This window comes from Phoxinus phoxinus (assembly GCF_949152265.1).
Source record: "Phoxinus phoxinus genome assembly, chromosome: 8".
NCBI lineage: Eukaryota > Metazoa > Chordata > Actinopteri > Cypriniformes > Leuciscidae > Phoxinus > Phoxinus phoxinus.
The window spans coordinates 6,448,328-6,465,267 of record NC_136883.1 but is presented as its reverse complement, the minus strand read 5'-3'; the positions used below and the strand labels follow the sequence as shown (position 1 = coordinate 6,465,267).

The window sequence follows — 16,940 nt, the reverse complement described above, 5'->3', positions numbered from 1 at the left end:
CGCAGTACCAAACTTTTTCACTAGTTGACATTACTGCCCACATACAGATGGTACTCAACCAGAATGCCTATTACCGCCGCGCCAGCCACCGCCGCGGTAAAAATAATCCATCCGCTGTAAAAATAATCCAGTCGCATTTCAAAGTCATTCGCGAAATGACCGCCAGGTGGCGCAGAGGGACATTGTGCAAAACAGCAGCTATTGCCGTATTTTGAAATGTAAGCGTTTTTCTGGTGAACACACACTGGAGAAACCGGCATTTCTCAGTGAGTAATTTCATGACCGAGTGGTAGAACTTACGTATCGAGCATTTGGATAACACGGGTTCAAATCCCGGACAAACATAGACTATTGTACATTTTATATTAGCCTATTAATGCATGTCATAGCCTATTATTAATGCAGACAATCAAACAAACAAAACATTTTTTTTATACAGGATAACCTTTTTTTTTTTGGTTCCTAGCCTATAAAGAGTTTGTAAAAACATGGTTTTAAGCAAGGTGCGATATGCCAGGGGGGACGGGGATTTCCTTCTGGTCTAAACATCCCTGCTTCTGCTGAATTATTTGAATCCTCCCTCCACAGTAATCAATGCTATAAATTACTTCACCAATAGACCATTTAAAATATATAAAATCTTACTCAAGCTGTGACTTTTATGACAGAAATATTAGCCTACTAGCCTACATGTATCCTAAATAATTAAATTATTTCATTATCAACACTTTACTAGCCTAATGCTATAATGTCTAGAATTAAGTGTGAATTGCGACTTCTCTTTGTTTTAAGTCGGTCTCAGACTCAGATCGCCTGTGGGGGGTTGGGGGTTCAGGAGGTGTTAATGTTCTGTCTTTCATATGCAGAGTGAGTCTGATGACCAGGCAAAGGCAAAATACTTTTAAAGATAAATCTATTGAAGTGTCCAAATGTAGGCCCCTTAAATTATAAATATTGTAGTTTTATGTATTGTATTTAAAGGGGTTTCACACACACTTTCAGTTGAAGTGTTCAATCCATTTGTTTCAACTGGTTTTGTAGAATTTTAACATGTTTGACCAGTGAGTTTGTCAACAATCTGGCATTATCTAAACATGAACTATCGACGAAACGCGTTCTTGCCAACGAATGCAAGTGAGCCGCAGATACAGAGCTTTTTATTCGCGATCCACCTCGTTTTATTGTAGCCTACGGTGAATTCAACCAGGCATTCTGTTTCTTTGAAACAAGGCTCAATCATTTGTTACAGTTTTTTTTCGTGATTTGTATGGATGACACACAGCGACATACGTATTATCAGCTGTATGATGGGTCGAGAGACCCGGTGCGCGCAGTGAGCGAGACTAAAAATAAACTAAAATAAAAGAGATCCAGCGCGAGAGAGAATCAAAGGAAAACGCATTGTCTTAATTGATGTGGCTTTGAACTATTTTCGTTTTGTAGACAATATGCCTACTGTTTTAATTGTTTATTTAGCTGCAATTTCTTTGGCAATAGAGATTTAAAAGTCGCAAGAATAAGATTCTTTTCTTACTTAGAAAATAAACTCTAACTCGATGTTAAATAAATAGCTAAACTGTCCCCGACACTTTATTTAAACCTTGAAATGTCCAGGATCTGTTTTTAAAAATTTCTTCCTTTGCTATGGCGGGAAGCATATCAATGTCAGTCATCGTGGATGATTCACAAAACAATAATTTAGCAGATTAAAGATAGCTTCATCATTTTCATTTTCTGACGCAATCGGTTGATAATCTTCCTTCATCAGTTTTGTCGTCTGTGCGGCTCTACTGGAATGTAGCAAATTTAGCTATGTTGTAATGTGCCATTGATAATTAGACAAAACGCTTGACTTCAATAAACAGTTACCTATCTAAGCATCAAGAATGGTAAAACATTTAACGCTGTCAGCTAAGCTAGTGAGATTCGATCTCGCATCGCTTGAAGCTCCGTGAAGCTCGTGCTGTTGCATTGTCCACAGAGCTATCATCTGACCCCTGTTCACGTCACGTCTTAAGCTCTTCCAAAGCCTCATTGATGTAGCCTAATATTTTTCTATTGCAATGTTTCGTGTTGAAATGTTTTCATTATTTATTAAATGTATTACATTTAATTTCAGTCTTGTGATTATATGAATTCATTTAACTACATGTTTCACTTGAATTGATCTGTTACCGCATTTCAATCACTCTCAATGAGCCGCGGCGCGGCGGCTGATTACGCAATAAAGAGAATAAACTGACACTTTTCAAAGTCTGCGATTGTAGCGCCTCTTAGCGGTCAAAGGCAGCAAATACACACCCGCAAATTCTGGTTGAGTACCATCTGTAAGGGAACCTGCATTTCCATATGTTGTTTGAGTGATCTGAACCATTATTTTTAACAATTTATGAGGTAGACATCCTATTCAGAGGTAGTATTGAAAGTTTGGCTGATTTTGAAATGAATTCAACCTCTAAGAAACACAAAATGTGCATTAGAGCTCGCTGCCACATCACAAATGGTAAATCTATTATTTTTTTCTTTATATTCAAAACATTTTCAGATTATTTTTTCTAAAATAATTGAATGGATGCTATCTTTTGAACTCTTGGCATGAAAACAAACTGAGGTTCTACCATTCTTTCATGATTTTTCATGTTCATCACTATTTCAAAATAAAGGTCTGAACACGCCTTAGGAGTATGAAACTATTCTTGTTGCAAATTGATACATTTTGCTCCTCTGTAATTTATCTTCATTCATCATTCTTCCTTAACTTATTTTGCTCTTTAGTCTTATGTAACTCTTAGAGTTCTTTTTAATATACTTCAATGTAGATAAGCTTATTATCTGTCAACCTTATCTCTCTTCCCTGTGTAAGGGTACTTGTCTGAGTGTTGATTTTGCCTTTTTAAACACACACCGTGACCTTTCATATTAGAATGTGTGGGACTATGAATGAGGTAACCAGTAATTAAACTGGCATCGGAGAGAGAGAAGTAAGGGTAAATGTGTGTGGATCCAGCGGGTAATCCTGGGAGGTGATGTGTCCTTGTTATTGAGTCCAGAACAGATGTACTGAGATGAGAGATATCTAATGATAACACTCAGGTGTTATCCACTTTGGTGTTATACTGTCATTCAGCGAGATGGTGGGTGTATAATGTAAAGTTGTACTGTGAAAAATTGATGAAAAGTTGCTTTTGGAATTTGCAGAGAAAATGATCCACACGTGTGTTATGTAACTCATGCATTTGGACTGTATGTCATACGATGCAGTGCAGTATATCTACATGCAAAAAAAATCATGTTTTTATCGTTAAAGATCTACAGCGACCCATTTGGATCTAGTTTTGCATTAGCTCCTCTATTATCATATGCCATAACAATATTCTCACAAGATTTCACAAGAGATTCGACCGCAGCGGAATCATTTATCAACATATTTTCATTGTGTTCGTTTTTCAAAACAGAATAGTTTTGCTCATATCCAGATATATCCCCTCGCTTTTGGTGGGGATTGTTAAGGCTCTATTATTTTGCATTCTTGTGGATCGAGGATTTAATTTCCTCCTGTTATCTGCCAAGAAATGCCTGGGTCACATTTCACACCAAAATCAAAAGAAAAGAAAAATAAATCATATTTTGCCAAAAGAAAATTAAGCCTATTTTAGAAACAATAAAATTTATTTGTCATTGTGTCATTTACATTACAATTAAGCATGTCCTTCTCCAATTGTAATAGGCCTTCTATCACTAAACAAGCTATTCATATTATAGAAATTAAAAAAGTGTTTTGATCCTACTATTATATTAACTAGATTTTGTTCGGTTATTTAAAATCAGTCAACACCTTATCATGTTAACAATTCTAATAGCCGAGAGACAGAGGCAGAGCGTTGGACAATAATGTGATGATTAAGAATTGATCAGAAATGTTATTTTACAGTACACGCGTGTGCATTTATGATAATTATGATTAAGAATGCATTGTTAAAATTACAATGCAAAAAAGGTCCTGATTCAAGACACACACATAGAACGTCTATGATATAGAACATTAAGCTATGACTTGAATGTGTTTTCTAATTGGCTGTACAGTGTCTCTGTGGATCCCATGCACCAACGTGCAGATAATTCCTCTGTTCAGATCAGTGAAAGGAAAAATAGAGGCATGTTTTACATGGTCAAAAGAGCACTCAAGAATGACTGACAGATAAACTCTGGATTCCACCTTTCTTAAATGGGGTACAAAAAAAGAGGTCCATTTCAATCAGTACATATTATTTGAAAGCATTTTCAATCAGCATTGAAACTGGCTTTATGTAGAGCCACTAGGCAGGCCAGAAGGTCAAATTCCTTCTCTGAAGATAGTGAAATAATTGCTTTGGCAAATTCCAAAGTTCTGGAACAGGGCAATGCTGCGACGGGGGAATCATTACATTGTCAAAGGAGATAAAAGAAGCCTATTTAGGTCGAATTCCCCATGGTGGACTATCAGAGAGACCCCTACACGCCTACCTCACTGTTGAAGGTATTGGAAAAAAGAAAGAAAAAAAGGGCTTCTTATTTGGCCAGTGATTTTCATTTAGATTAGTGCTGCATTTTATGCAGGAGTGAAGTGTCTCTCTGAATCTCTCGCTGTCTGTGAGAAAGGTGCTGTCAAAATGGTTCACCTCCTCCATCTGTAGACATTGTATTATGTACGCTTGTTAATAAAACAGTGTTTTTCCTCCAAAGGAAGCAGCTGTTTTTGTGTTTGTGCATAAATATAGTAGTCATCTAATATCAGAGTTCAAACCAAGACTTTAAATTAAAGTTTAGTTACGCAGTCTTTTGCTAGCTAACATTTTTTTCTCTGTTTAATTTCCCCAAAGCAGCAATGAACCCCTTAGCTCTTTTCTGTGTACTGTAAGTGGGTATGCAATTATTTTGTTTTATTATTATTTTTTGTTTTTCCCTATGAATCAGCTCTCCCTAATTTATTCTAATTACATTTGATATTAATTAAATTATTTTTTATTTTAATCAGATGAAGAAAATCAACATTTCTAATTAATGAATCACTCTTCTAACTCAGTTTTTCAAATTTGTACTATTAATGCAGTTTTATATATTTCCGAGGGTCATCTGTGCCTCGCATTATATGCATTCAAACATCTGCCGTGATCAGTAGGCAAACCTCTTTCTAAACTAGTGATCTGAACGCATTGTTTAAATGTGGTTTAGCAATAATCTGAATTTATTTGTCTGTTTCCTTGACAACCAGTTGAATAAAGACTAAAAAATGATTAAAAATTAAATACTATTTGTCATGTTAAAAAAAAAAAAAAAAAAAAAAAACGAGAACGAGAACACGTTTTGAAGCTCTGTGTGCATGATTACACCAGCGTCTCCTCTTTTTCCTCCAGTAATTTTTGGCTTGATCTACAGATCTAATGAAACAAGACCAGAAAACAAATCTTTTTTGTCTAATACCTACAGGGTTATGCCACCAGAGGAAACAGGCTTTTGTGTGTGGGTCACAAAAGGAAATATCTAACACAATGTCCAGCTGTCCCTGGTCCCCATTCAGTTTTTGTACAACTAGCAGAAAATATAATTATTCTGTTAAAAATAGTTTGTGTTCAATGCGAGAAAGCATTTCATATGTGTTTAGAACCACATAAAAGTCAGTAAGCAAGAACAGTGTTCATTTTAGGGTAAACTATTGCTTTAAGGTCAGCTCTCTCCTGCTGGGTGCATCTTATGATGAAGCCATTGAAGGTACAGTTTTTATTACTGCTGAAAAAGCATATAGATATTTATCTGTCTTTTTGCTCCTGGTCACTTGAAGTCCTTGTGCCTTAAACTGAAGTAGCTATCATGATGGATTGCCGTTCTTCAGAAAACTTGAATGAGTAAACATCACCTTAAATATTTAAAGGTTCAGTTCCTTTAATGATTCTTTATATAATTTCCAAGCTCTTTGTGCAGAGATAGATGTTACAAAATCGTACATATTATTATACAATTAAACCAAAGCCACTGCTGCGTTTCATTTTGATAGATATGTCTTCATGTGATGAATGTGTGTATAGATTATTTCACACATTCATCTTCTCCATTCCCACTCTGAGTTCTGGTTCCACCTGTCATCTAAACCTCATGTGTCTAGCTTACGTCCTTCACCCTCAGCTTTGAGAAAATAAAATGGCCCAGGGGTGAGCCCTGAGGAACATCGTTTAGTGTTTATTTTGAAATTGTTGCTCCTTCCGTTGCAATACTGCTGCTCACAGAGTGGGACTCATCATTGTCATAGACATAAAGATGCGTGGGGACTCTGCGTAAGTCACCTTTCCTTTCCCGTTTTTTTTTTACTCTTTCTCTCTGGTCCCATTTACCTTGGTGTTAACATTCTTCTCAAGCAATCCGATCACAATTGGTCTGTTCTAAATACAGATTTAAACAGGGTCCAAAACATTTTTGCGATCCAGTCACTCATACCACTTTCAGGAAGTCAGGGAAACCATGAAGCAAATACAGACTATTTTGATTCCACTAACTGTAACACCAGGTGTAAATATGGCCTCTCTTTCTACACTGCATATCCTCATTACTTCATTTCACTTTACAGTATGTCATATTCCAATCTGTTTTTCATTCTTGTCAATTTTGTAATTCCTGGCTTGTTGCAGGAAGCTAAGTCTAGATTGGCCTTTGTCAACTGTTTTGCAGGATTTGTCAGCAATTATAAACTTTCATGATGAGTTGTATTTGATTGGAGTACATGTCACACTGATCATCTAACTGAGAAGTTGTGGGTTTTATTTCCAATTTAACTGTACATATACATAAGCTGTTTGTGTCAGACTACTACACTGGATTTCAAAATGTAGTATTGTAAACAGAAATAGAAAAATGGATTTGTGGCATCAGACACCGGAACCAATATACTTTAAAATATTAAACTTGCAGGGTAGAGGTGAAAGACATAGCAAATGTTTCAGCATTTTTGACGACTTTTCATTGTTTAAATATTTATGTTTTTGATCAGCATTTTGCTTCTGAGGTTTGCACTCTCGTTCACAGGAAGAATCATTTATCAAATCTGATGAAATGCTTTTAAAGAGCTAGTTCACCCAAAACATTTAAATGATGTCATCAAATCCACTCTCTCAAGTCCCCTTCAACCCCACGAGACATCCGTTATCTTCGAAACACAAATTAAGATATTTTTATTTTGTTGATCATATGATTATTTTTAGGGTGTCTTCATCAAATTTGGTGGAATAAGCAACCCAATCTCTTGGCACTGTGTATCTAGGACGAGTTCATGCTTTAATTTGGTGTGCTCTTTATATGCAGAAATCGTCTCAGGTTACGACTGTAACCCTAGTTCCCTGAGAAGGGAACGAGACGATGCGTCAATGACGCTTTGGGAACGCTTCTGCGTGATTGTGTCTGAAGCACTTATGTCAACTAGTCCAATGGCGAGAGTGGGCGTCACGGGCGGGTGACGTGACGACCAGGAAAGGATAAAGGACATCCAGTTTAGAACCGCGCTAGCTTCGAAAGGGCCGAAGCAAAACGATCACAGGGATGTAGGAAGTATGGCAAAGTGACGCATCGTCTCGTTCCCTTCTCAGGGAACTAGGGTTACAGTCGTAACCTGAGACGTTCCCTTTCGAGGGAACTCGCGATGCGTCAATGACGCTTTGGGAACGAGAATACGAAACAGAACCTGTCTGTGTGAATACTGCACAACTAAGACAAGAGCATTTGAAAACCTGGGGAAGCGCCCAGGTCGAAGTAGCAAAACCTTACGAATGTGAGCGGAGAGGACCAGCCTGCCGCATACCACATCCTACAGGGATATATACATATATAATAAGCCGCCATACTCCTGTCCTGATCTAAAAGCACCACGGAGGAAACAACCCCTCAGGGAAATACCACCAAAAGGGACATGGTAGGCACTAAAGCCGCCACGTACACCTTCAGTGTGGAAGGGGATAACCCTGCGGTAAAACGAACCATCAGTAACTCCAGCACTGTACCAATCGGGCAGTAAACTGGGCCCCACTGTCCAAGACCCGTAAAATGAAGTGAATACCCATCACTTAATACATAAAGTTTCCTCGTGGAGGGAGCTCTGGAGTGAAGTATGGTCTCCACAACCTCAGTTGAGAGAAGTCAATGAGTTGGGCCCCCTCAGAGGCCAAACCCACAGGATCCAAATCTCTGGGCTGGGTGAAAGATCACCCAATCCACTTGAGACCGAAGGTCCCTCCTTACTAGATTCTCCAAGGGAGAGCCGTCGAGGAGAGACACCGGGTCCGGGTCCAGAACTCCTGGGAGCAGAGTAATCGGGGAAAGATGTACAGACGTAGCCTCGGCCATGTCCATACCACAACGTCCAGCCCCAAGGGAGCTGGGTGTGTGAGGGAAAACCAAAGTGGACCATGCGTCGTATCCTGAGACATGAAGAGATCCACTTGTGGCTGGTCATAAACCCCCCAAATCTGCTCCACCACCTCAGTGTGGAGCCTCCATTCCCCGGGCCTCAGCCCCTGCCTCAACAGGATGTCTGCTCCTACATATTTATGTAAGAGACCACCGATGTGTTGTCTGTACGGACAAGCACATGATGGTCCCTCAGGTCTGGGAGGAAAGTCTCAACGCATTGAAGACTGCCATCATCTCCAGGCAATTTATGTGCCAAAAAAGATGATGACTCCTCCACAGGCCCTGGGATGAGCGGCATCCCATTACCGCTCCCCAGCCGGTGAGGGAAGCATCTGTCGAGATAGCAACTCGATGGCAAAGAGCTCCCAACACCGGAACCTGGGAAAAGAACCAGTATTTCCTCCATATAACCAAGGCGCGGAGACACCGCCGCGTGATCTTGATCGTACGAAGTGGGTTTCCCCTCGGGGAGAACCCTCTGGTTCTGAGCCACCACTGCAAAGGTCTCATGTACAGCAGGCCAAAGGGTATCACATTGGACGCTGCTGTCATGAGGCCCAACAGTTTCTCGAACTGTTTCATAATGCGTGACTGCTCAGTGAGATAGGAACCAGTATTTCCTCCATATAACCAAGGCGCGGAGACACCGCCGCGTGATCTTGATCGTACGAAGTGGGTTTCCCCTCGGGGAGAACCCTCTGGTTCTGAGCCACCACTGCAAAGGTCTCATGTACAGCAGGCCAAAGGGTATCACATTGGACGCTGCTGCCATGAGGCCCAACAGTTTCTCAAACTGTTTCACAGTGCGTGACTGACCTAGCTTCAACTCTTTTGTGGCTGTGAGGATAGCAGCTACACGAACGGGCGATAGTGTGGCTCGCATCGTGACTGATTCCCATACCACACCAAGGAAAGTGGTTCTCTGTAATGGAGAAAGCACACTCTTCTTGGCATTGAGTCTCAACCCCAATTTCTTCATCTGAGCGAGGACGACATCTCGATGCCGAACCGCTAACTGCTCTGATTCCGCCAGAATCAGCCAGTCATCGATGTAGTTCAGAATGCGTAGCCCTGCAGCCTGGCGGGGCCAGAGCTGCATCTAGCACTTCGTGAACATGCGAGGTGATAGCTAGACCGAATGGAAGCACCCGATAATGGTATTCTTTGCCCCCAAAAGAAAACCACAGGAACTTCCTTTGTTGAGGAAGGATGGAAGGAAGCGCCTTTTAAATCTATCGTGACAAACCAGTCCTCGGATCTGATTTGAGTCACGATCTGTTTGTGTGAGCATCTTGAACTTGAGTTTCATGACTGCACGATACAACAGACGAATATCTAAAAAGGGACGCAACCCCCCATCCTTTTTCGGAACAATAAAGTAGCGGCTGTAAAACCCTGATTCTCTGTCGGGCGAGTACACCTCCTCTATAGCTCCATACGCTAATAGAGACTCTACTTCTTGCTCCATTACCAGAGCCTGCTATGGATGTACTAACGCGAGTAGCACCCCGTTGTAACGAGGTGGAGGAGAAAGAAACTAGATTCTGAAACCTCTCTCTATTATCTGCAGGACCCATGGAGATATATTCGGCAGATTCTTCCACTCTGTCAGAAAATCTACTAAGGGTACCAGTCCCTCGAGACTGGCCACTGGTGTTATTGTAACAGCCACTTCGGTGACCTGAAGCATCCTGGCAGGAAACGACCGAACTGACAGTTTTTGAACCCCCCTCAGAGGGTGCGAGTTCGACACAGTGTCGTGGTGACACTGAGCCATGTGCTCGCTGGAGAACGCTGCGCCCCGAGGCACCAAGGGTGGCGGGGTTGGCAGAACGACCTCCTGAGGGTTACCGAGGTGGGGCGGGCACCGTATACTGAGGTGTACACCGCTTCACCCCGTTCGGGGTTCCCCTCAGAGGTCTGACACCAGTGGCATTAGGACCTTGGCCGAAGCCTTTTTCACAGAAAACGGTCCTCAGATCCATCTTCTGCTTTAAAGGCTTCTGTAGAGAATGCCATTCTGGTCCCCAATCTTTCTGAGGGGGAGCACAGGAAATGGCACTCTGCCTGTACAAGGAGTTTGTTAATGGCTAGTGCTGCTCCGCCCAGCAGCCCCATTTACGAAGTTATAAACTCCAACTCATTGCACACAGGAGATTGAGAATATTAAATTCCCTTAACTCGATGCTCAGCACATAATTGTACCATATAATTCCTCAAAATTAAATGTAAAAGATCAACCAGACAAGTTACACAGTCTGGATGAAATGCTGAACTTATGCATGAATCTAATTAATGAAAGTCAGATAAGCAAATTTAAATGCAGCCCACTTATTTAATTCCTCAGAATCAAACAGCACAAAATCAACCAGACAAGATAATATAGTCTGGATGAAAGGCTGAATATATATATATTTATATATAGCTTATATATAAAAATAGTTTCAACATACAATAAAAGAATCATAAATTCATAGCTTGCAATACACTGTATCTCTTTAATCAATGCATTGCATTTGCATAAGGTCCACTGGATTCGTATTGCAGTCTTTTAAATAAACAGTAGCATGGGGAAAATCCCGATAGTGAACACAGGTCGGTAATGTTCATGAATGAACGTAGCCAGTCCACCATTATTATTGCAGACTCGTAATCTACGCGATGCCTCAGCAAACGCGAGATCCGAGCCAAATAATCTTTATGACTTTCTTCCCTCGAGAAGAAAGCCATCGGGAGCAGAGCTAAATTCTCGATAGTGCAAATGTTACACGTCGGGAATTTATGAATGAACACTGTCAGTCCCCTTTTACTAGAGCTGACCGTGCATTCTCCACTCCCAAACAAACAACACATGACTCGCGTGTGTCCCCACTCGTAATGAAGCGAGTGCAGGGAGGAACACGCGATCCAAAGCTGTTTGATCCCCATACTCCTGTCCATATATATATTGTGCTTGTGAACATGCATCGATGCTCAGCACCTCTACCTCCTCAGAGATAGACTGCTAAAACACCGGGCTCTCTAACCAGGGCGGAAGAAGCCGCGGCGCGGGCTTCCGATCCCAGAGAGAGAGCGCTGGATCCCCCGGGTAAAGGCAGAGAAAAGGCGGCGCCCGTCTCTAACCCCTCCGCGAGATCCATTTGCGAACCCCGCAATACCAACCTCCGTGCTGCCTCGGCAACACGGGGCCGATACTGCGAGGAACGCGAGCCTGAACACCCTCCTCAAAGAGTGACAAGCGGGAACGGAGCGAGTACGATAGTAACACGCAATGCTCGTCAGCACCCTCGAGCGCTGACCGAACATGCTCCGTTCCAAACAAACAACACATACATCGTGTGTATCCCCACCCGTAGAGACAGAGGGCAGGAAGGAACACACGACCTAAGGTTGTTTGTTCGCCATAATATCTATGCTTGAGACACACAACAATAAATAAGACAGACAGTATGACACAGAGCGCTTTGCTGAGGCACAAAAGCTAGCGCGGTTCTAAACCGGATGTCCTTTATCCTTTCCTGGTTGTCACGTCAACCGCCCGTGACGCCCACTCTCGCCATTGGACTAGTTGACATAAGTGCTTCAGACGCAATCACGCAGAAGTGTTCCCAAAGCGTCATTGACGCATCGCGAGTTCCCTCGAAAGGGAACACCTTTTACGTACACTTTCTGCGTGCATCTGATACGCTTCATTTTAATTACATTTTTTATCAATACAGAAAGAAATTTTATCATTACAGGAATTATTAGTAGTATTCTTCTTGTAGTAGTAAACATTCTTAAATGTTTGCTTTCTAAAGAAAATGAGAGCATATTGTCACGACCTCCCCGTCTAGGGTTAGGAATGCCAATGACAAACAACATATCAATTAAATTAATACATATGTCCCTTCTCCTGTCCCAGCTCACAAACAAATACTACAAAACGAAAGTGTCAAAAGTAAGCTTTTTATTAACACATGAATGAATAACAGGAAGCGTGAATCTTCAGGAGGGGTTCAAGCCAAAATAACAAACAGAAATGGGTCTAACTAAAAGGGAATTAAATATAATTTACCTAACAAAAGAAAACCCCAAAGAAAGTACAAAAGTCTTCCCTTACTCCCTAACTAACAATAAACAGGAGAAAACTACTCAAGAGAAAAGAAAATGGCAACCTCCTCCCTATGGCTTCCAAAGGAAACTAATTAAACATCAACCTAATGATATCAATCAGTAACAGCTTAAATAACAAGACAATATAAATAAAAGATAATGAAAAAGAGAAACTCATGATACAAGGCAGTGACAAGGCAGATGTCCTCATAATTCAATGGTGAAAACCCCACACAGGGAAGCCTCACTGAACGAGCCACAACCACACTCCAACATTTAGAACTCCAACAATAAGCCAAATGTCTGGGGCAGGAGATGAGGGACAGAACGACAACGGAGCTCCACGACGCGCCCCAAGAAGCTCCCTCGCATTGCCGTCTTTCTCAGCATATCAACACTCCCGCTCATCAACGTGATCTGCCGCAGCTGAACCCAATCAAGCCTGCACAGAAGGAGAGGGAGAGAGAGAGAGAGAGAGAGAGACAACGAACTGCACAATAACAAGTCACATGACAAAAATCAAAGAAATAATAAAATGAATAACACATTACGTCCAGGGACGTAACAATATCCTGGAAAATGTTTTGCCTCTCTTGTGCCTCAGAAGCTTTTTGATTTTATTTCTCCTCTAGTTGAAGTCAGGAGAAATTTGCCTGATTTCTGTTCCACTTGCCACTCTTATTGGATATGAATACAGATCTGAGCAACTTTGTATCGGATTTGAGATCACCATTGCTGTTGAAGTTTACTGAAGCCTATAGATGTATATAATAGTGTACATTCAAATCTGCCCGGTTGACGTTTACACATGCAGAACCAATGAAGTTTGTGCATGATGGGCAGTTCCATCGAGCGAAAAGTGAAAAAGTCAAGTGGTGCTCACTGCAGAGTCAAATGACGTCCAGCTCCACCTCTCTGGATGTCTAACGGGGTGGAGGGATAGAGTTGTGGGTAGGGGTAGGGTTAGGGTGTGGTTGGATATTCTAGCTCCACCCATTAGGCCCAAATTACATTCACTCTTCCTCGCTGGAAATCTAGCGAGGGGGAGCTAGACGTAAACTCCACCCATTTTCTCTGCAGTGAAGTAGCCTTTTGAAAAAGTTCTCAGCAGGCTTGAAGGTTCCTGTTCATTCACGCTGTATGGAAGGACCTTTCTGTAAGGCGAGTCTTTGTGGGCGAACCACGCCAATTGAGCCATTTCATTGGTTTTGCATTTCACAAAGTATTTTCAAAATGTTTCTGAGGCCACATTTACACATAGCCGGGTATTTAGAGAAACAAATATTTCTCCCCCTCCGTTTTCAATAATAACATCGTGCACACAACCCGCATAAATACGCCGTCGAGCGCCTTTATAACTATGCTAAACCTATGGGCGGCAGTGTAGGGAGAAGGATAAAGCCATGCAAGCCAATCAGAATCCTCAGAATCGACAAGAGAGAACCTAAAACCCCGTTTCTCCCAGTTGACACGACAACATATAACCGGCGTTTTCAGAAATCTCCACTTTGGCCGGAGTTTTTAGAAATGATCGTTTTCTGGGATAAAAACGGCGTTTTCGTGTAAATGACAGGCCAAAACGCAGAGAAATATCTGCGTTTTCCCATCGTGTAAACGGGGCCTGAGACTGAATTTTGGAAAATAAGTTATGGGTGGGTTTAGGGAGAGGTTTAGGGTGAGATTTAGGAAAATATTTATAAAGCTGTGTGTATTTCAAATTTTGCAAAGTGAACGGAACAGTTATCGTTTTAAATACATAGAGATTGATAATACTTTTCCTAAATTTAACTTTCAATTGGAGAGGCAGAAATTTCTCAGAAATCATAAAAAATAAGAATAATTTGTATTTCGAAGATGAATGAAAGTCTAAAGGGTTCGGAATGACATTAGGGTGAACAGTTGGGTGAAATATCGCTTTGATTTCATTTAAATCTTTAAGATATTCACTGTGTTGCTTAATTTTATATAATCTGCAAGATCATCTTAAATACATAATTTATATATTTATATTTTCTAATATTTTTAGAGTGTATTGTATTATTTATATACACTGTATGAATACTGTACATGTTTTGAAAAGAAAATTGCTGGATATTGTTTCATTATCGTTTAACGTTCTTTCACATGACTCACATCAGGGCTTCAACACAAGTGTCATGTCCACAAGAAAAATGTTGCAGATGATGTTACTATGTATTAAGTTGCACAGAATGTTTATTAGTGTGTATATGTGATCTGCCAACCCGATCTCACGGCAATTCGGGCGTATTTTACGAGGTGGCTAATTCGTACGAATTCATACTACCTCTCTGGTACGAATTCGTACGATTTTTGCTAAATCGGACATATTTTACGAATTGGCCAATTCTTATGAATTCATATGAATGGCTTACCCCTGACACCGCCCCTAAACCTACCCATCACTGGGGTTTAGACAAATCGTACGAATTCGTACGAATTGGTTGTAAGATCATTGGATCTGCCTTGTGTTGTACAATTTCAGTTCAGTGCGAATCATGTGAAAGGGCCTTTACGTTGTCATATCAGTGTATCTTCCACCGGTTGCTTAAATTTGCTTGTTTCCACAGAACTCTGGGAACGAAGAGCTACCGAACCCAGCTGACTATGTGAGCTGCCATCCCCCGGGCAACCAGGAACAATTTGTTGACCCTCCGCCTCCTTCTTCCTACCCCCCTGTTACCTTCCTTCCCCAGATCCCTTACACCCAGCACCCTACCAACACCCCCATGTACACCTTCCAGCCCAACGCCGCCCCTCCTGCCCCCCGACCCCCATTTAACTTCCCCAAAGAGCAGTCCGTCTAAACCCATGACCCTCCGAGCTGGGAGACGCTCCTGTGACAGCTCCGTTCCCCTTCCCATACAGGATAGCTATTACGAGTCACACCTGGAGAGAACAACACTTCCTTCCTCTTTACTGTTGTCCTGCGCTGGCCACATCAGGATGCGGGCGGTCTCTCGGAACAATGAATAAAAGTGTCAGTAGTTTGTGGACCGTAAACCGTGTGTGTTGTGCACTGCATGTTTCACTATGAGGCTGTGGTTAGGTTCCCTTAGTCTTGTGCTGTAATTTTAGAAGCACCGCACCACAACTCTACACCCTCCCTCCTCTCACAACAACACACCTCACTTCTCCTGAACACAGGGTATCAGCCTTCGCTTTTCCTCTCTTAGACCTTACCTTCCTTTATTTCAATTATTCTGCCAAGTGTCTATTTACAGTATTTCAAGAAATAATCAACCGAAAATTCTCTCATTATTTATGCACGCTCATATTTCAAAGTGTATATGCTGATTATTTTTTTTTCGTGGAAGCCAAAAGAGGAATTTTTGCAGCTCTATTCCAAGAGACAGTTCAAAGTAATCATGGCTGTCAGGCTCCAACAAACTCCATAGAGGTACCATCAACATCATATGGAGTTTTATACTCTTTTTAACTCTTTCACCGCCATTGACGTAATTTTCCGGCTTTTCGTGTTTTCATTGTTACTACCTTAACTATTACACATTTTCTGAAAGAGTAGAGAATCTCTAGAACAAAGAGTTCAGAGAGAAAAACAAAGAGAAGAGAAGAAACAATCGATAAAAACATTGGTTATGCACTTTGTGGTCTTTTCTCAGCTTTTTGTTCAAAATATGATTTGTTTTTTTAATGAAAATTACAGTCAAGTGTTGATAGAAAATAATGCATGAAGCTAGATTTATTCATTTTTTTTTTTTTTTTAGATGCTCTGCTCTTTCTTTGCATGCTCAGATGTGTATATATATATATATATATATATATATATATATATATATATATATATATATATATATATATATATACAATAAAATATTCTGGGGGCCATTACATTTTTGTGAAAATTCTCAAAAATGCTGGCGGAGACTGTTAACTTTTTTTTTTTTTTTAATACTGACAGGGATAGAGTTAATGTTTTTTTTTCTGTTCATTTTGGAGCGTGTGTGGAAAAGAGCTGTGCAAACACTATTTAAAAGTTCTCCAAACTCCATAGAGGTACCAATAACGTAATATGGACCAGTTTCATGGTACTTTTATGTTGTTGTTTTTTGGAGCTTGTTCACCTTTTTGACCTCGGAGGTTCCACGAAGAACCTTTAGCATCCATGGAACCTTAACATTGCACAAGAGGTTCTTTAGATTTTTTTAATGTTCTTTCAGGAGCTGATTGCTAAAATATTTTTAAGGGAACCAAAAGTGTTTTTTCAATGTCATCGCTGTGATTTTGGAACCTTCGTTTTTTTTTAGAGCGCATAGAATAGAGCTGCGTGAACAATATTTAAAAGGTCTCTTTTTGTGCTCCACTTAAAAAAAACACAAATGCATACGGGTTTGAAATGACATGAGGTGGCATGGATAATGATAGAACTGTTTATT

General features: G+C 40.8%; 1 protein-coding gene across 8 annotated transcripts in view; it reads left to right on the top strand.

Annotated features, from left to right (window-relative positions):
- Positions 1 to 16,257, top strand: part of nectin1b (nectin cell adhesion molecule 1b) — a 252,864-nt gene extending 236,607 nt beyond the window's left edge. For 4 of the 8 annotated variants that reach the window (XM_079621250.1, XM_079621254.1, XM_079621251.1 and 1 more), the window contains one exon: positions 15,114 to 16,257. In XM_079621250.1, the coding sequence (XP_079477376.1) occupies positions 15,114 to 15,350 (237 nt within the window). In that variant the 3' untranslated portion in view covers positions 15,351 to 16,257. The remainder of the gene's footprint in view (positions 1 to 15,113) is intronic. The other 4 variants (XM_079621248.1, XM_079621257.1, XM_079621252.1 and 1 more) reach the window with 2 other exon arrangements.
- The last annotated feature ends 683 nt before the right edge of the window (positions 16,258 to 16,940 follow it).